Source organism: Orcinus orca, chromosome X (genome assembly GCF_937001465.1).
Source record: "Orcinus orca chromosome X, mOrcOrc1.1, whole genome shotgun sequence".
In the NCBI taxonomy this organism is placed as follows: Eukaryota; Metazoa; Chordata; class Mammalia; order Artiodactyla; family Delphinidae; genus Orcinus; species Orcinus orca.
The window spans coordinates 94,141,522-94,161,614 of NC_064580.1; the positions used below are offsets into that span (position 1 = coordinate 94,141,522).

At 48.7% G+C, this 20,093-nt stretch overlaps 1 protein-coding gene across 3 annotated transcripts in view; it reads left to right on the plus strand.

Moving 5' to 3' along the window:
* Positions 1 to 20,093, plus strand: part of FRMPD3 (FERM and PDZ domain containing 3) — an 84,179-nt gene that overhangs the window by 45,858 nt on the left and 18,228 nt on the right. For all 3 annotated transcript variants that reach the window (XM_049704346.1, XM_049704348.1, XM_049704347.1), the window contains 5 exons: positions 2,213 to 2,349; positions 2,684 to 2,810; positions 4,844 to 4,933; positions 6,766 to 6,945; positions 14,319 to 14,463. In XM_049704346.1, the coding sequence (XP_049560303.1) occupies positions 2,213 to 2,349; positions 2,684 to 2,810; positions 4,844 to 4,933; positions 6,766 to 6,945; positions 14,319 to 14,463 (679 nt within the window). The remainder of the gene's footprint in view (positions 1 to 2,212; positions 2,350 to 2,683; positions 2,811 to 4,843; positions 4,934 to 6,765; positions 6,946 to 14,318; positions 14,464 to 20,093) is intronic.

Below are 20,093 nucleotides of genomic sequence, written 5' to 3' on the forward strand. Positions count from 1 at the left end.
AACTTCCGTGAACATTCACGTACAAGTCTTTGTATGACATATGCTTTCTTTCCTCTTGGGTAAATACCTAAGAACGGAATGACTTGATTCATACGGTAGATCTATCTTTCTTTAATTTCTTGAAGAAACTCCAGTGCTGTTTTCCAAGGTGGCTGTACCATTTTATGTAAGCAGCAGCCGTGTGTTAGAGTCCCAGTTTCTCCACATCCTCACCAGCACTTGGTGTTAGCAGTATTTTTTAAGTTTCCGTCATTCTAATGGCATGCAGGGGTATCTCATTCTGGTTTTCATTTGCATTTCCCTAATGACTAATGATGTTGAACACCTTTTCGTGTGCCTCCTTGTCATCATACAGCTTTTTTGGTGAAGTGTCTATTCAACTCTTTTGCCCACTTTTTAAATTGGGGTTGTTTGTTTACTTATTATGGAGTTTTGAGAGTTATTTGTGTATTCTGGATACAAGTCATTTGTATGTTATTTGCAATTATTTTCTCCCAGTCTCTAACTTGTCTTTTCAGTCTCCAAAGAGTGTCTTTCACAGAGCAGAAGTTTGAATTCTGATGAAGTCCAATTTGTCAATTTGTTCTTTTATGGCTTGTGCTTCTGATGTCATATCTAAGAAGTCTTTGCCTAATCCAAGGTCACAAAGATTTTGCTCTTAGTTTTTTCTAGAAGTGTTATCATTTTAGGTTCTACATTTAAGTCTGTGGTCCATTTGGAGTTAACTTTTATATGTGGTACAAAGTATTGACCAAAGTTCTTCTTTTTTCCGTATGGATATCCAATTGTTCCAGCACCATTGATTGAGAAGACCATCCTTTCTCCATTTAGTTGCCTTTGTGCCTTTGTGAAAAATCAGTTGCCTGTATATGTGTGGGTCATTACTGAACTCTCCATTCTATTCCATTGATCTATGTGTCTATCTTTATGCCAACATTACACTCGTTTGATTACTGTAGCTTTATATTAAGTCTTAAAATCAGGTGATGTTTGTTCTCCAACTTTGTTCTTTTTCAAAGTTGTTTTGGCCATTCTAGGTCCTTTGCATTTCTATGTGAATTTTAGAATTAGTTTGTTAATTTCTACCAAAAACCTGCCGTGATTCTGATTGAGATTGTGTTGAATCTATACATTGGTTTGAGTCTTCCAACCCATGAACACAATATATATCTATTTAGGTCTTCTCTAATTTTTCTCAGCAGTGTTTTCTACTTTTCAATGTACAGGTCTTTCACATGTTTTGACAGATTTATCCTTAATTATTTCGTTTTTTGATGCTATTGTAAATGGTTTTGATTTTAACTTTAATTTCTGATTGTTGCAAGCATGTAGAAATACAGTTGGTTTTGTATATTGATCTTATATCCTGCAACCTTGCTAACTCATTAGTTCTAGTAGGTTTTTTTTTGTAGATTCCATTGGATTTTCTGCATAGATGATCACTGATGGAGTATTCCTTTTACACTCTCTCCTATGCTGTAGTGATACCACTGTGGCTCTCTAGTCTCTTAGCTCATCCTGGTTTCACCTCAGCACAATGGGCAACTGGTCTAACCAAGGCTGAATCCTTGATAGCTGGGATTCTGACCTTCAGGGTTTGGGGGTTGTCATACCTTTGGCCAGTAGTTCCAGGAGACCCTTTTTAGGATAGCATAGGGAAGACTGACTCATCACTGCTTTGATCTGCAGACCCCAAGGAAAGAATATCTGCCCCATCCCTGCAATCCATCTCTCAATGTGGGCTTCTGGGCCAGAGACCTATAGAGAATCCCTCCCAATGTCTCTTTTCCTTTGTTCCCATCTGAGCTGGTAGAGGAGCCTCCGATGGCTGGGGCTGGGGGGCGGTGAGTATAGGCCCCAGAGAAAAGGCAGAAAGGTTTCTTGTAACAGGAGGAAAGAAAGGGAGTGTTGCCATGTCTCACTTTTGCAGCGCCCTAGATGTTCTGACCATTTGTGCCTTGCCATTGTGTGTACCAGTCACTGAGAAGGGGGCTGTCCAGTATCCGCTGAATGAAGCAAATAGTGTCTCTGAGACCTGAGGTTCCTCTGTTACCTCTTCCCCAAGGGCAGAATCTTCCTCTTCCGCTTGATCTAGGATGCTTACTTACACCACGAGTTTTTTCTAGGATATAAGGGAGTCCGTGGGGTGGGGTGGGGGGTGGGGAGGGAACGTCTCCTTTAACTGACGGGTTTGGACTGCCCTCTCTCACAGAGTCGGAACGATGTCATCCGAGAACGCTTTGGAATGGACTCCAAGCCAGAGATGCTTTTGGGCCTTGCTGCCCTCCACATCTATATCACTGTCTCAGCTACTCGACCTAGTCAGAAGATCTCACTCAAGAATGTGGAGTGAGTTGCGCCAGGGCCCTTCCGGATGGGGGCAAATAGCTGTGTAGGGAGAAGGTGCAGTGGTTGAGCTGTGCTCTGCGTTTTAGGAATGTGGGCCTGGGATGGGAGTGAGAATTGGAATTCCTCACACCTAGACCAGGATGCCCTTGGGCTACAGCTTCTACTAGAGAACTGTGGCCAATGTTACTCGCCTGCCTCCAGCCCCTCTCTGTCTCTCTCTCCTAATCTCCATTCCTCCATCTCTGTCTCAGATTTCAGCTAGTTTCTGTCTTACCATTTTGCTTTCTCTGTCTCACCTTGTCTCTCTAATTTCTTACTTTTCTTCTGCTTTTAGGAAGGAGTGGGGCCTGGAACCCTTTCTTCCCCCCTCCCTCCTACAGGGCATCAAAGAGAAGAACCTCCGGAAATCTCTCTCTCAGCAGCTGAAGGCGCACCAAACACATCCTTCCAGCAGCACCAAGGTATCCAGAGTAGGCCACCGGGCACCCTGCTCGGGCACTAGTGGCCATGGGGGACTCCTGTGTGCTTTACCAGCAGGTGTGGTCTTCTGGGGAACCCTTCCCACTGTTTTTGACTTGGATACACATCTAGCTTGGCCAGATATGGGGCATGATTGTGGAGAGGGGTTTTCCCCAAGCCTGAGACACCCCCAGAGACTGCTCAGTGGCAAGTAACTGGGAGAGCCCAGGGTCCTCAAAGCAAAGGGACAAAGGTGCAGGAGGAGAATATTCTTGGGTCGTTCCACCCATTTAGTCAGTGTTGATGAAGCACTTGTGGTGTGGACAGCACTGGACCCTGGGGAGACATGTTTCCCGTGGAAACAACTGCTCTGTCCCTCATCAGCTTTCTAATTCATCAGCCCTGGTACAGGGAATTCTGGGAGATAAAAGCCCAGCCCCATGGGGCAAGGCCTGACCTGGAGAATGGGTCGCCGGGTGGCGGGTGGAGGACTCAGGTCACTGCTGTGCTCTCCCGCGCTTTCCCACTCCCTGCCTTCCCAACCCCACAGGCCCTTCTCAGGCTTGCAAGGCTCAGTCTGCTTGCCTAGGAGGCAGGCGGGTGGTGAGGGGCACCAGAATCCACATGCAGATGGAGACACTGGACACAGTTGCCCCCTTATATTCCACCCATGCCAGATTCCCTGCATTACCAACTAGCTTCTCTTTTAAGATGCAGATTTCCCCCGAGAGTTAAGCCATTCCTACTTTGCTGTGCATATTTAATCAGATTGTTTTCTTCCCAGCTGAGAGCTTCAGGGCTCCCAACCATCTCCTCAGCAAACACTTTTTCTGAGCGCCCCCCACCCCCAGTGCTTGGGCTGGAGATACAAAGATGAAGAAGGCCCGGTCTCTGCCCTCAAGTCAGGCACAGGCTGGTGGGGAAACAAGAGGCAGTCACAACACAGTGCGACCAGTGCAGGTGCCCTGGAAGCGCGGAGGAACAGCAGCCAGCCCAGCCTGGAGGAGATGGAAAAGGCCAGGAATCGGTGCATTTGATGCCAGAGTTGGGTCTTAAAGGACAGATAGAAGTTTGTCTAGATGAGTTGCGGGGAGGAAGACTTTCCCAGGCAGGGAGATCCAAAGAGATCAGCAGAAACCAGTGCGGAGGGTTCAAGGAAGCTGCCTGAGTGGGGTGCGGGCAAGAGAGGAGGCCAAAGAGGTTGGCAGGAACCTGTTCACGGAGGGCCTCGTGTGCCGTGGAAAGGGGTTATCCTTCACCCTGTAGGCAGCATGGAGCCACTGAAGGCTTTAAGCAGCCAGTGGTGTGATTATGTTTTAGGCTGTTCCCTCTAACTGAAAATGTGGAGGGATGGAGGGAAAGGAGTGTTAGTACTGAAGGTAACCCGGCTGCCACCGTGATGCAAGTGGGGGACATCCAGGCAATGACCACGGGGCTAGAGAAGAGGGATGGGTAGGGTGGAGAGGGACTTAGGAGGTAGAATCAAGATGATCTGGTGACTGGTGGCCCTCAGGTGAGAGGCTGAGGGAAGAGTCCAGTGTGACTCACAGGTTTCTGGCTCAAGTGCCCGGGGGATGCGGGTACCACCGATGGAGACTTTTCTGCCAGAGGAAGAGCAGGCTCGGGACTTAGAGGTGCTCAGGATAAAGGTACTGAGTGCGACCCCCAGTTGGGGAGGGCCAGTACCTAGTGGCCATCAGGGATCTCAGGAGAGAGGTATAGATGTCGTGGGGTGTTGGAGTTGGGGAAAGGCGTCAAAATTAACCGAGGAACAAAATGAGTAAGCTGGATTCTTCAGGAATGAAGATCGGGGGATAGGAGGAGGGTTTAGGAAGGGAGATGGGATGCTAGAGTCTGGCAAGAGCTGTCCAAACTGGAACCTTCCTGTGGTTCTCCCGAGCGTCCCACAGTGGGGCTTTCTGACTGGTCTGACTAGTGCCTGTCCTAAGCTGTTGACCCTCCTTCCTGCGAACATGGGTTTGCTTTTCCTGTGCACCTCAAGTTTCTCATATTTCTGAGTCGGTTGTTTCCACAGGGCTCTGCAATTCAGGCCAAACTCCAGTATCTTCGAATTCTGAATGAACTTCCGACGTTCACGGGCGTTTTGTTCAACACTGTGGGCCTGGTCAGTGAGGGCAGCGAGGGGGAGGGAACCCTTCAGGGGCGCTTGTCCTTGGCTGGGGGGACAGGAGAGACTCCATTAGATCCTTCAGGTGGCATGCTCTGTCCTCTTCCTCCTTCTTCTCCCTCTTCCCTCCCGTGGTGCTCTGGTCCCGCCTCTGGTAAAATGGTGAAAGTAGGAGGCAAAAAAATAAAATAAAAAATTTCAGGAATTCCCCGGCGGTCCAGTGACTAGGACTCCACGCTGTTACTGCCCAGGGCCTGGGTTCGATCCCTGGTTGGGGAATTAAGATCCCGCAAGCCTCGCGATGCGGACAAAAAGAAAAGATAAAATGTGAAGTAGGAGGCTATATTTGTTAACAGTATCCCTCTAGGCTCTTTTGTGCCCCCTTTTCTCAATTTCAGAGGTTAGCAAACTTGTTTTATAAAGGGCCAGATAAGTGAATAGTTTAGGCCTGGCCGGCAGGCCATGAAGGTCCCTGTCGCAACTACTCAGCCCTGCCGTTGCAGCATGAAAGCAGCCGTCGACAACGCATAGACACATGGGCCTGGCTGTGTTCCAATATCTCTTTGTTTACGGGACACTGAAATGTGAATTTCATGTGATTTTCACATGTCACAAAATACGGTTCTTTTGAATTTTTTCCAAGCATTTAAAAATGTATAAAACCATTCTTAGTCCGTGAGCTGGACAAAAACTGGCAGAGGGCTGGATTTGGCCTGTGGGCCAGAGTTTGCCGACCCCTGCCCTGTTTCATTGCTCTTACCCATATTCCCTCAATCCCCTAGCCCAGACGTCCCCCCTCCCTGCCAGGGCCTTCACTATAGCAACGCTCCTCTCCAGCGGGGCACAAGTGGTCCCCCTAAGACTGTGCCCCAGGCTAGTTTACCCTAGTGAGCCTCGGTGAAAGGAAATTCAAATCATCTTGCTGACTGGATCCAGGTGCTTGTCACGCTCTGGGGAACACACTGTCATGCTCGTGGGGCAACTGATGGAAAGCCGCTTACCGAAGCGTCTAGAGCAGATGGAATAGGTTCCTCGGGAATGATGCTAATGCCAGGGAATGGGCCGGCAGAGGGCTCAGGCTTGATGGCGTCAAGGAGCCTGTCACGACCACTTAAGGGAATCCAGTCCATCAGGCGCAGAGGTGGCCACTTACATACTGGGATTTGAGGATTATGGAAAGCCCAGTGCTGAAATTCTTATAGGTCATTCCTCTGGGGTAAGACTGCTGTAATGCCTATTAAAGGGCAAATACCTTCTTAGGGAGGGAGGTCCCCCTCCACTCCTCCAGTCATTAAGCGCCCAGTCAACCTTTGACACCTTGGGCAGAGTTACTTTGTCACTTCAGCTTTCAGCACCAGGTGAGAAGTGCAAGTTCAAGTGGCTGTTGGTGAGGGAGGGTAAAGACCAAACACAGGATGCCACCTGTTCAGACAGAGCACCAGGTGGGAGCCTTGAGTGGCCTGAGGCAACAAAGGGAAAATCCCTGGGGCTTGGTAGGAAGAGGGTGCTTCCAAGGCGCCAAAATAAACCTCACCTATTTGACGATTTTGCTAGAACCAGCCCTGCTGCTGCCCTCTTCACTCTCCCTTCTGCTGAGGCTAATGTGTCCATTTGGACCGATGATCCGGGGCCCTGGCCTGAGAACAGGGGCATCCCAGACCATTTTCCCCTCGAGGTTGTCCTCTGGTCCTGGCACTGAGCTCCAGATGTTTCCAGACCTTCCAGCAGAACCGGTCCAACGCCTGTTTTCTGTTTCCTCCTCCCGCCTCCTCTCCTCACTTCCTCTGCCCTTCTTTCTTTGAATGCTGCCCACCACGCTGGGGCACCAGGATGAGAAGCAGTCGGCCACCACCCTCCTAGTGGGACCCCGTCACGGCATCAGCCATGTTATTGACCTCAAAACCAACCTCACCACTGTGCTGTCCGAGTTCAGCAAGATCAGCAAGATCCAGCTGTTCCGGGAGAACCAGGGCGTGGCCCGGGTGGAGACCAGCATCATGGATGCCAAGGTAAGCGCGGCTTCGAGGGGCTACTTCTTCCCAGGAACAGGCCTTGGGAACAGAGGAAGAAGTAAACTTGAGAAACAGAGTGTCAACCCATTAGGTGAGGTTCAGTGATTCTGAAGTGGTTCAGACCCTGGGCCTTTGGGGACTCATCTTTCTTTCTGTTCTCAACCCTCTGGGACACTGTCTTGACCCCATATTAAGATCAGGCGGTGCTAGGGAAGGCTAGAAAGTGTCTGATCAACCTGTGACAGGTTTTCAGCAATGGGCAGGGGGATTGGGGAACTCGGAGCTACCTCCCAGGCCATTGCTTCCCAATCTTTCTCGTGTCACAGCACACAGAGAAAATTATATTCATGCAGGACACTGGGTTAAATGGACCAGCCCCGGGGACTCTGGCCACCCCAGGCCCCGCCTGGCTGCCCCCGAGGCTGAAGGGATATGTGCATGCCAGTTAGGGAGCTCTGCCGTAGGCGTGCACACTTGGATCCATGGATGAGAGGGTGTCTGAGTATGTGGACAGAACCAAGGGGGCCTGGGGAGACAGGGAGCAGGCAGAACCTCGTCCCCATTTCACCTCCCAGGGTCCAGCTCTTCTCGAATCTTAGAACCTTTCCCATAGATCAGCTCGTTCAGACTGGCAAGCAGCTGTCGCCTGTACAGAGTCTGACAGCCGTGGTCAGCCGCCTCCTCCATGGCTCTCCTGTTTCAACACCCAGTGACCAGTGTGGGTGGCGGAAGGCCTGCCTGCCAGCTGGCGGATGCTCTTAGAGGAGGTGCAAGTTTCCTTTCTTAAAGGATTTCCCGGGGGGAGATATTGTTAGCAGATTAACAGGTGGAACGTTTGCTCTCTCTAAAAGAGCAAATTATTTATTTGTGTCTTTGTGAAACCCAGGAAGCTTTAATATGTTAAGTTTTCCACCTGTGATTCACAGGCTTCCCATTGGTTTAGGAACCTGCCCGGAGCTGATATTTCATTGGCTTGTGGCCACTACCTCAACCAATGATTGCTGCCCTCCTCAGATGTTGCTGGGTAAAAAGCCAAACGGACAGGTAGGGAAGCGTGGGAGGAAAGACAAGACATGCAGGGGAGATATGGCTTCCTGAGAAATAAAAAGGGTTTAAAACTAGAAACACCTTTCCAACCAAGTCTCCTATGTTCTACGAGTGATTCTCAATGTTGGCTACGCAATAGAATTTCCTTGAGAGCTTTTAAAAAATACAGATGACTGGACCCTACTCCCAGAGATTGTGATTTAATTGGTCAGGGTACAGCCTGAGCGTCAGGATTTATTTCTTTTTCATTTCCCAGGTGATTCTGTAGTACAGCCAGGTTTGAGAACCACTGACCTCTGGGTCCAAAGCTCTGGGAGGAACCAGCCCAAGCAGGGTCAGTGGATGTTGCCTGAGTGAGGAACACTATTCTCATTTCCAGGAGTGATCTGGCCACAGTTGTGGGCATGAATGCTGCCCAGGAGGGGTCTCGCTCTTAGTGGGGAGACTCACAAAGGCACATGACCTGCCTTAATCACACCACATTGGAACATGTATGGAGTTCTGGAATCAGACAGACCAGGTTCAAATCCCAGCTCTACCACTTCCTAGCTGTGTGGCCTTGAAAAGGTGTCTTAACTTCTGTGAACCCTGATTTCCTCAACTGCAAAATGGAGTGCCTTCCTCCATAGGTTGTCGTTCAGGATTAAATGAGAAAATGTAGGTAAAACGTCTTAGGACACTGCCTGACACAGAGTAAGTAGTCAACAAACGAGACCTGTTATTTTTCCGAAGCAAAACAGCAATGAGGAGAAGTTCATATGAAGTAAAATTTTGTAGGTAAGTGTGGTGTGGAACATGGAACAAAAGAAGAGGAAGGGGTTAACCAGAACTGGCTTCCCACAAGAGGGTATTTGAAGCTGGATCTTGAAGTGATAGGCATGGATTAGCAGGGAGAAGTGGGATGTGTTCACAGGAAGAGAGTAAGCACAGAAATAAGTAAGCCATATGTGCAGGTCGATAAGCATAGTTGCTTGACTGGAGAGGAGAATAACGAGAAAAGAGATTGGAGAGAGATTGGCAGTGGGCAGAAGAAGCTGGTGAAAAGCTTCGAAGGCCAGTCTGAGGAATTGAGAATCCTAGTGGGAATCCACTGTAGGCCCTTGAAGAGAGGAGTGACAGGATGGAAGCTGACTGGGACCAATGTACCAGATGGTTGTCTGCAAGGCTAGTGCCAAGCCAGGGAGGCGGGGAGGGGATCGTAGTGCTAGTGCAGGTGTGAAGTGACAAGGGCAGGGCCTGAGCTGGAGGAATAGCAGTGGTAATGGAAAAGAAAGAGTGAGGATGAAACGTAGAATCACTAAGAGTGCACGCGTATCCCCTTACACATTCCTGTCTTGCACACACAAAGCATAAGTCATACGTAACCCTTACTGCCTGCTGCCTATATCCTGAGTGCACTGAACGACAGTGCTGCGCACGCAGCACACGGACGGTCCAAATCGTGGGTGGGTGAAGAGGTGAGAGCCTACGTCGCAGGATAAACAGGACATCGTGTTGGTGCATGGAGGGGGCTACGAGAAGGTTGCACTTTGCTGAGTGAGTGCTGTGGAGGCAAGAACTCAAAGGTACCGGTCCCCTGGGACTCAAGGACCGTCATCTTGTACACTTACTCCTCCAGACCCCTGGATTCCGATTTTGTTTCCCTGTTTTCAGGGATGCTAGCATGAGGTAAGGCTACCCCAAAGCCAGTCCCCTCCCTAGCTGGCATCCCAAAGTGCTGGCTGTGTTTGAGCTCCCAGGGCACCCCAGGAAGGAGATGGGGCTAGAGCATGTCAAATTAATGCCTGCTGTACCTTCTCAGGGCTGGCCATGCCTCCAACTCCATTCTCCTTTTCTCCTTTTCCATTTGAAGATGGCCTGGGCATATTTAGTTACAGTTTTCACTCAGCTTACTTGCTCTTAGTGGGGCAAACGTGAGGTAGTATGCAAATATCTTTCTTCAGGAGACAGCACAGTCTGGGAATGAGACAGCTCTGGGCCACTACCATACCCCATTACCACAGGAGCCCGTAAGGGGGGAAAGTAAACCATCAAAGGAAAGTCCCAAGGGATCTCTTGCGGTCCAGTGTGTCTCCTCTTCTCGTGTTTGAGCCTCATTGCTCTCGTGCTTTCTGTCGGGACAAGCATTACATTAGACGTCATGATCATTAAAATTCTATTTAAAATAAAATGTTGTTTCTGAAGGTTTCTAAGAAAACCTATCCAGTCTCTTTGCTTGCCTGCCTTTGATTTGATTTTTACCCCTGCTGGCAAAAATTGCTTCTGTGTCCCTTTTGCCAGCTGCATTTGGCCGGTGCTGGGACCCAGTGGGCTGTGGGTGGATGCAGACAAGAGGCTGCTGATGTGCTGTGCTGAACCAGTTCGGGCTGTGTTCGGCCCTCTCTGGGCACAAGGTTTTGCCTTCATGCTGTTTTATTACCGACATTGGGCTGTATTGGGGGTAAGAGAGAAGAGGGGAAATTGAAGGCAGACAGTTAAGTCCATCAGCCAGTTAGGCACTCAGCCTCCGATCTGTCCATCGGCCAGCAGACCAGCCAGCCAGGCGGCTAACCAGTCAGGATGTCAGGCTGGGAGGCATTGTGCCTGTCCTGCAGACAGCTCGTCAGCAAGGACATCAGCGAGTCAGGCTACTCTGCAGCCAGCTAGTCTATCAGTCTGTCCATCAGTCAGTCAGCCAGTCAGCCTGTGCTTTGGTCCAGTGGTCTCTCATTCTGTTTGTCAGCCAATGCCATTTCCTCAAAGAAGCTCCCTCCAGCTTCTGAAACCAAAGTAGTCACACATGCACACATTCACACCCACCCATCCACCCATCCCCCAGTCCAGGGTATTCTGTGTTCTGGTAGGTCTCTCTACTTTTCCTTCATAGTGCTTATCATACCTTGCAATCATATTCCTCTGTGTGATTATTTCATTTATGTCTTTGTTTTTTTTTTTTTTTTTTTTTTGGCCACACCACGAGGCTTGTGGGATCTCAGTTCTCCGACCAGGGATTGAACCCAGGCCACCACAGTGAAAGCGCTGAGTCCTAACCACTGGACCGCCAGGAAATTCCCTTCATTTATGTCTTATTTCCTGATGGTTCATAAACTCCACGAGGGCAGGACCTGCGTTGGCCCCATTCTGGGATGCACAGCTGCACATCCCAACGGGTCGCGTGGTCCATGAGCCATCTAGCCAGTGCGTAGCAGCTTGCTGGGTGGACAGAGTGGGGCATGGGAGCATTTCAGTCAGAGGGAACAACATAGGTTAAGGTATGAATGGGTAAAACGACAAGGCCTCTCTAGCACCCTGTAAATGAGGTGGTGTTGCTGGAGCATACGGTGAGGGATGGTGGCGGGAGGAGGGCAGAGTTAGTGGGAGATATGCTTGGAGCTATAGGTTGGGTCACAAGAGGCTTTGTGTGATGTTGGAAGGCAGTGGGTTTTAGGTGATGTGCTATTAAAGATTTTAAGTGAGAGTTGTGTTTTAGGAAGACACTCAGGCAGCAATATGGAGGTGAAGTGGGTAGAGCCTAGAAGCAGAGAGGCCGATCAGGAGGCTACTGAAGGTCTTGAGGTTAGTGTGTCCCCACCTTTTCCATATCATGAAAATGCCACAATTTGTACGACCCACTGGAATAAACAGATGAGGCACCTTGTGGCCAGAGGCAACAGGACCCAGAAGCCGAGGGGCTCAGGATCTCAGCACACTTGTGACCCATTCACATATACCTTGAGAAGTTTTGGCCTTGGAGGAAGATGTTGAGGGTCCGAAATAAAGCAGTGGCAGCAGTGACGGCCATGATGTCTGTGAACGCTCTGGAGGCCAGCTTAGCAGGTCTTGGGACCTCATAGTAATGGCGGTAGCAGCTATCCATACCCAAACCTCTGTCATTGGTGGTAGGGGGTGAGGCAGAAAGGAAGGGCATCTTATTCTCCCCCACCCCCATTCTATTCCCCTTCTGTCTCTACTTTGTTGTACCCAGAGTTGACCATTCTGTTGTGATTAAGAAGCATGCATTAACTGGAGGTACAGACATCCCCTCTGCCCCTTCCAAATGATGACCCAAAGGTAACGTCTCATCCCTGGTCCCTTTCTCACTGGAGAAAGGAGACATTGCTCTTCCGAGTATGGATGGTTCCTTTTTTTTCCTGATGGTATTGAATGAGTTCCATAGGAGCATCGCTAACTCATTGCCTGTGGGGCAGAATCCGAATGCCTTATCGTGGCGTGCTGTAGAATTGGATGAACAATAACTATTAAACAACTCAAGAGAGGATTCGATCCAGCACAAGATTGTACGATATAGACCCAGCACTGTACGAGCTCTGAGATAGGAAGAGTTCAAGGGGGAAATAGACTAGAGATGGTGACTTTGGGATCCCCAGCTCAAAAGTGAAAGTTGATGCCCTCGTGGAGAACTGAGGGCTGAGCACTGAGCCTGGGACATCAAGTGGGGAGGTTGCACAAGAAGAGAGAGACAGAGATGGAGGTGGTCAGAGATTATAGAACCACAGCACAGTGTCACCTCACAGAAACAGAAGCCAAGAGAAGAATTTCCAGTGGACAAGGAGATCACTGTTGACAAATGAAACAAGCTGAGAGGTGTGAAAATGAATACAGACAATTGTATTTAACTGGAAAGAAGCTTTTCTCTTAGATCAGGTGGCAAACTATGGCCCACGAACCAAACCTGACCCGCCACTGCTTATTTCTGGAAACAGTTTTCTTAGAATACCGTCACATCCATTTGTTTAGCTTACAGATGATCTATGGCTTTTCTCACACTACAATAGCAGAGGTCTTGCAACACAGCCCGTGTGTCCCACAAGGCCTAAAATATTTACGATCTAGCCCTTTGCAGAAAAAGTTTGCCAACCCCTGGTCTATATGAACTGAAAATATTCAACTCAAGCTATGTGTCAGGATCCTGAGAAATAGCAAAGAAAACTGGTACAACTTTAGCTAAAAGCTGAGCTGGTTTGGATTCAGAATTGTTCCCAAGGTGATGATCCAGCCAAAGAAGGCTAGTCTAGTTGGTGACCAAGTTCCATCAAGTCTTCATTATGTCCCTTTTTACTGCCAGTACCCTAGTGGGGGCCCTAATCACCCCTCACCTCACTCCTCACCCCTCACTAGTCAGAGAAGAGACTCATTCCCTGCTCTTAATTCTTTTAGCTCTTAATGCCTGGTCCGGGAACCCTCAAAAGACGAGATGCCCCATGACCCTATGGCTCCCTCTTCAGCCAGTCTTCAGTGGTCTTTATCTGGAGGCCACTGCCCTATGGCAGGGAGAATACTCTCATGGCTGACTTCAGTCTGACCCAGATTTATTTTCAAACCATAAAATTACAATGCAGATATTGGGAAGGTTTCTTAAAAAGGTACTGATTTTTTGGGTATATCGTTGCCTGGTCTCTGAAGCAGTCAACTAGCTAACGCCAAGATTAATTTGACTGATTTACGGTCAGGAACAGAAGTCAACAGGGTATGCTAGTATTTTCCAACGTGGGTTAAACAAGACAAAACAGAAAAAGCAACCCTACTACCATGAGATGTTCTATGAAAATAGATTTTTCCATCAAATAATTGGAAAAAGTTGGAATACTAAAGCCCTCTTGAAGTTTCACAGTGCACGTTAATATATTAAAGGATCTGAGAATTCCCATAAGTATAACTATCTGCATAGCTTTGTTTAACTCAGCATTTCACCACGTATTTGACCAAGGAACTCTTTTAAGGAGCACCAGTTAACATCGTGAGAGCACTTTGGGAAACAGAAGAAAACGGGGGGGAGAGCATGAAGGTCTGAGCAGGACTGCAGACCATAAAGACTTTGTGGCCCAGAAGACACAGTGAGAACCAGGTTGCACAGAGTGTCCATGTCCGGGGGGCTGTTCTGGGTACCATAACGGGTTATAGCGATGAGCAAGAGATAGCTTGTGCACTTGAGGAACTTCCTGTCAAGGATGTTCCCCAACCTAGCCTAGACTCCCAGGTTCAGCCCTGCTCTCCCGGCAGGCCTGCACATCTGCTGAGCCCCAAAAAACCCAAACAGCCACACAGCAGTCATGTGATGTTATATTTTAGTCTTTTTCAGTAAAAGTGGTTCATTAAATGTGTAATTAAAGGTTGATTTAGTTTTGATACCTGGGTAAGAATTTACTATAAATGAATTCTCAAATCAGAAGAAATTATTTGTCAGGCTATGTGCCTTAGTTTGGGGTTCAGAAAGTATGTTCTCATAACTATGCAAGTCATCTTGCCTTTGCTGTTGTTCTGTTGGACACGCACCTGCTCCGCTCCTTCCTGTGTCTTCACATTTCCTCCCATGTCTCCCCCAGCCTCTGGTGCTGTTGATGGAGTGGCCCGAAGCCACCAACTTTGCCTGCCTGATTGCGGGGTACTGCCGCCTCCTGCTGGATTCCAGGAAGATGGTCTTCTCCAGGCCTGCTAGCCAGCCTCTCCCACCTCCAATGATCAAGGCAGGTAGGGCTGAGTCTCGGTTTTCAGTGTAACAGAGGCCCTTTGGACCCTGGAGACATGGAATGCTCACCCCATTCTGCCAGCGCCTGGTTTACCAGGAGCCCATGCTGTACCACTGCGTCCTACGTGGCACAAGACAGTGGAAAAGACAGCTGGCCTTCAGATGGGCCTGTCCCACAAAGGATGCCTGTGACAATACCTTGTGTCTTAGTTGATCAAGGAACGTAAGATAAAAATAGCAAACGAGCAATACGTAGAGCCAATTCGAGAATTGCATTGGATCTAAGGCAAAGCTTTAGAGCTACAGTGATCTAAGAGAGATGCACGGGTGTTCTGGCTTAGTTGAAAGTGGAGGTGGAAACTGAAGCTAAAACCTTTCTTTGTCCATCAGAGTCGGCATTGACAGAGCTGCCTGAAGTAAGAGGCCATGGAAGGCTGGGATAGGAAAGGCTGTGCAGGCCCAGAATGCAATCCAGCAGGAGGCTTGGAGATAGGAGGGGACGATCACTGAGAACAAACAGGGTCAAGTGCTGCCCCCAAACAGAAGGCTTCCCAGTTAGGCAACTCAGTACAGCCACCCCTCAGGGCTGTCCTGGTGATGACACAAACAGGGGCCTCAGGACAAATCGGCCCAGTCCAGATGCTGCTGCCCCGAACCAGAGTAGGAGGAGAAGGGGGAGACCCAAAGAACAGGTACTCTACGTATTAGACCCGAGGCTTTCCCCGTCCCTGCACCCAAACATCACGGGTGGAAGCTGAGACTGACCACCCAGGAGTCACCCTCCTCACGTGCTGATGGCTCCATCCACTTGCCTTGCTGCTTGACTCTTTCTTCTCTCTTCAAAGCTGTCTTGGTTTATGGCGTGGTCCCATGTGATCTAGAGCGAGGAGTTTGAGAGTAGAAACACTCCTTTTTTTTTTTTGGTGGTGGGGGGCCATGCTGCACAGCTTGCAAGATCTTAGTTCCCCGACCAGGGATCGAACCTGCAGGGCCCCCTGCAGTGGAAGCGCGGAGTCCTAACCACTGGACCGCCAGGGAAGCCCCTAGAAACACACTCCTGATGGATGACCAGCACCCCGTGGGCCGTGTACCTACACCCACCCTCTCACCTCATGATCTCTTCATCACGAACGTCGTGACAGGCCCACGTTTACATCTCGTCACGTCCGCAGGAATTAGAAGGCAATCCAGCACAGATGTGGGAAAGGATAGGTGGCCTCAAAGCATATGAAGGAGGCTTCACATAGAGAAGCAAAGGAACTGACTTAGAATAGAAGGAGCCCAGGGGCTGAGCTGCCACACGCCTCCAGGTGAATAGCTCTGAAGCGGGTGGCCATCTGTACTATCAAATCTCAGATGGCCAGAGGAAAGCAAGGCCGGCATTAGCTTTGTCAGTGTCCCCTGTGGTCTTGCTCTCTGTCATCACACCCAATGATACCTCTTACTGAGCAGGATAGAGAGGGAGAAAGGGAAAAGGGAAGCTGTTCCAAAGGCAAATCGATTTCTCTTGGAGGTGTTGCAGCCTGGAAAGGAGACTTCTAGAAATGACGGGCATGGCTTTAGAGCCCCTCCCTGATTCCTGAGAGCCTCCTTGGGCCTGCAGAGTGACGGGGGCTCAGGCTGCCTCTAGCACAAGGCCTCTCTGTCCATACAGGAGCCACATGGACCACGGTGGTGTCCCTGCTGTTTGCAGTGCTTCACTTCCCCAAGGCCCTGAGTCCACGCTTGGGGCCCAGATGTGTGGCATTTGGGACTGTTAGATGCTGGGTTCAACAGCAGCCACCCAGTGCTCTTGGCCAGTGGGACAGGGTGAGCCTCACAGCTCCGCTTGTCGGGGGCTGGTATGCACATCTTATCCCATGGCCCCAAGGACAGGCAAGGGGGACAGCAAGCGGCACCACTGAGGAGACCTCTGCCCAGGTTACAGTGAGGGACCATCAGTCCCTGGTACAAAGTTGAGATGGGTTTCCTCCATTGGCCCGCACTTTCATATCAGAACAGAAGCCCCAGTGCTACCTGTTGTTTAGCAAAGGCCTATCGGAAACAGGAATCTTGCCAACCTCAGCGGGGCTTTTCCCTCGGGGGCCAAAACTCCAGCCTACTCAGGGCCTGGTCTCTCTGGCCGGCCCTCTACTCTCGTTCCTCTGCAGCCGCTGGCTGCCAGCTAGCCAACTCAATGCTCAGCCGGCTGGGCCAAAAGGATGCTGTTAAACCCACAAGTGGAAAAGGGAAAGCATCACCTCTCCTTTGAGACCGAGAAAACAATAGGAAAATGGGGAAGTGGGATGGAAGGGATTACCTCTTAGGCTTTATCAGTAGTTTCCCCACGGTAGGTATTTCATTTATTCACCCAACAACTATTTCTCGATTATTCATTATGTGCCAGGCCTTGCGGATAGAGCCATGAGTAACAGACGTGGTCCTTGCCCTCACTGAGCTTACAATCTAGTGGGGGAATACGGACAGATGATTAAAGGGATAATGTCAATGCAGTAAGTACATTTGCATTTATTTAGGGGAAATTCAGCTGACACAACAGAACAACACCTGGGCTTGAGAAAGGCTCAGACAAATACCAGTTCTCCAGCTGTACCGCTGGTGGGAAATCCAGAGGCAGCTACCATCTCTCCAGCCTTGAATTCACTTGTGTCCTGGGGAAATCCAGGAAAATAAGGCTTTGGGGGCCCCAACTGGGACCACAGTTGGAGGAACTCACTCTACATTTTCTCCCATGGTTAGAAAACAGTTTGGTCTAGTGAATTGAATATTGGTTAAAGGCTACTACATAGCCCATGCGTGGCTTACTGATTTTCATGAAGTTAAAACTCCACAACATGCAGAGTGCTAAAGCTAGACTGAACATAACAGACTCTTTTTTTTTTAATGATGATTCAGAAAGAACATGAACGTATTCCAAGTCTTCTAGGTCATTATAACCAGTAATGATCATCGGACTATAGAATACAGCAAGGCCAAGTAATAGAAAGCTGGTTGGGTCAACATCGTGCTGTGTGTGTGTGTGTGCGTGTGTGTGTGTGCGATATATATTTGAGCATATATATATGCTGATCTACTTGGATCACCGTCCTGTTTCTTTGCAAGCATTTCTTTTAAGTCAGCCTTCCGAGTGGCTGAGTACAGAGCGATAGACTAGGGCATCCCTCTTGGGGAAAGCTGATGAGCAATTTACAGCAGATTCACAATCTGAGAGGCATGCTGTCCCAGCCATCAGCCTACCGCACCTGGCTTTACTGGCATTTCTAACCTTCTGTCCAGAGGAGATTTGGGCTTTTCCAGGCACATTTTCTCCTCCACACAGCCCCATGCTGCTTCTTGGATCTGCAAATCACAATACCGAGTGGCAGGCTGCGCATCACCTGGCCTTGATAACCTGATGCTGGGAGATGTTTCCGTCTTGCAGGGAGGGAAGCCACCGTTAGACTTCCAGATCTTGTCTGAGAGAAGTCACCACCTGCTTATTGGACACGCCCATGGGAGCCACCTCGGATGGCAGCTTATTGCCAGGCTGGCTATGCTGATTGTTCAGCTGTGTCACAGGGAGTTAGCACGGGTACATGGTGAGGACCCATGGACAGTGCCTGCGGGTAGACTTCCTGAACTGATAGTTTGTGCTCCTGGCTCAGTGCTCCCCTAGAGCACTTCTTACCTAAGGCACAGAGGTCATTACATACTACTCCCCCAGCTGACCCAGAGTTCCCTAGATACAGCCACTATGATCTAAACTGAACCCACTCAGTGTGGTTACATTGACTGTATAGAGAGGCAACATGGCTTATGGAAAACAGCAGGGGTTGGGATCTGAAGTCAGAAAGACTTGGGTTCCAGTCCCTGCTCTGCCATGTCCCAGCTGTGTGATCATGAGGATAATAATAGTTCCTGCCTCATGAGGGATTGACAGGCTCGTGTGAGATAAACCCCATAAGGTCCTTTCAAGTACAGAGCACATTTTTGCTCTTTTTATAATGATTGGGAGTTCATCATGTACCCAGGGCTGTGCTTTTTTTTAAGAAAAATAACTTTATTTAGACATAATTTCTAAGCCATAAAATTCACCCATTTAAAGTTCACAACTCAGTGTTTTTGAGTATATTTAATATATTCACAGGGTTGTACAATCCTTGCCACATTTTTTTTTTTTTTTTTTTTTTTTTTTTTGGTACGTGGGCCTCTCACTGCTGTGGCCTCTCCCGTTGCGGAGCACAGGCTCCGGACGCGCGGGCCCAGCGGCCATGGCTCACGGGCCCAGCCGCTCCGCGGCATGTGGGATCCTCCCAGACTGGGGCACGAACCCTCTCCCCTGCATCGGCAGGCGGACTCTCAACCACTGCGCCACCAGGGAAGCCCCTTGCCACATTTAAAAAAAAATAAATTTGTTTATTTATTTGTTTGTTTGTTTATTTTTGGCTGTGTTGGGTCGCAGGCTTTCTCTAGTTGCGGCGACCGGGGGCTACTCTTCATTGCAGTGCGCAGGCTTCTCATTGTGGTGGCTTCTCTTGTTGCGGAGCATGGGCTCTAGGTGTGCGGGCTTCAGTAGTTGTGGCTCGCTGGCTCCAGAGCGCAGGCTCAGTAGCAACGGGCTTAGTTGCTCCGTGGCATGTGGGATCCCGGACCAGGTCTCGAACCCATGTCCCCTGCATTGGCAGGCAGATTCTCATCCACTGCGCCCCCAGGGAAGCCCCTTGCCACAATTTAGTTTTAGAATGTTTACACCCCTTCTAAAACAAACTCTGTACCCATTAGCACTCATTCCCATTCCCCCACCCAGCCCTAAGCAACCACTAATTGACTTTTCTGTCTCTATAGCTTTGCCTATTCTGGACATTTTGTATAAATGGAATTATATAATATATGGTCTTTTTGTAGCTTGGTTTTTTTCACTTAGCATAATATTTTCAAGGGTCATCCATGTTGCAGCATGTATCAGTACTTCATTTCTTTTTGTTGACTAATAATATTCCTTTGTATGGATAGACCACATTTTGTTTATCCATTCGTCAACTGATGGACATTTGGGTTGTTTCCACCTTTTGGCTGTTATGAATAATGATGTTATAAACATTGATGTACAAGTTTTTGTAGGGACACATTTTTTCATTCCTACTGGGTATTTATATCTAGGAGTAAGATTGCTGTTCTATGTTTAATTTTGAGAAACTGCAAACTGTTTTCCAAAGTGACTGCATCATTTTACATTCCCATCAGAAATGTTGGAGGGTTACAATTTCAACATATCCTCGCCAACACATGTATTGTTCATCTTTTTTATTATATCCATTGTAGCGGATGTGAAGTGGTATCTCACTGTAGTTTTGATTTGCATTTCCATAATAATTAGTGATGTTGAGCATCTTTTCCTGTGCTTATCGGTCATTTGCATATCTTTTTTTGTGAAATATCTATTCAAATCCTTTGCTCATTTTTAAATTGGGCTATTTGACCATAAAAGAGAGTTTATTTCTGGACTCTCAGTTCTATTCCATATAACCTATAATGTCTAAGTCTTATGCCAGTACCACAGTTTTGATTACCATTGCTTCGTAGTTAAGTTTTTAAATTGGGACGTATGAGTCCTCCTGCTTTGTTCTTCTTTTTAAGATTGTTTTGGTTATTC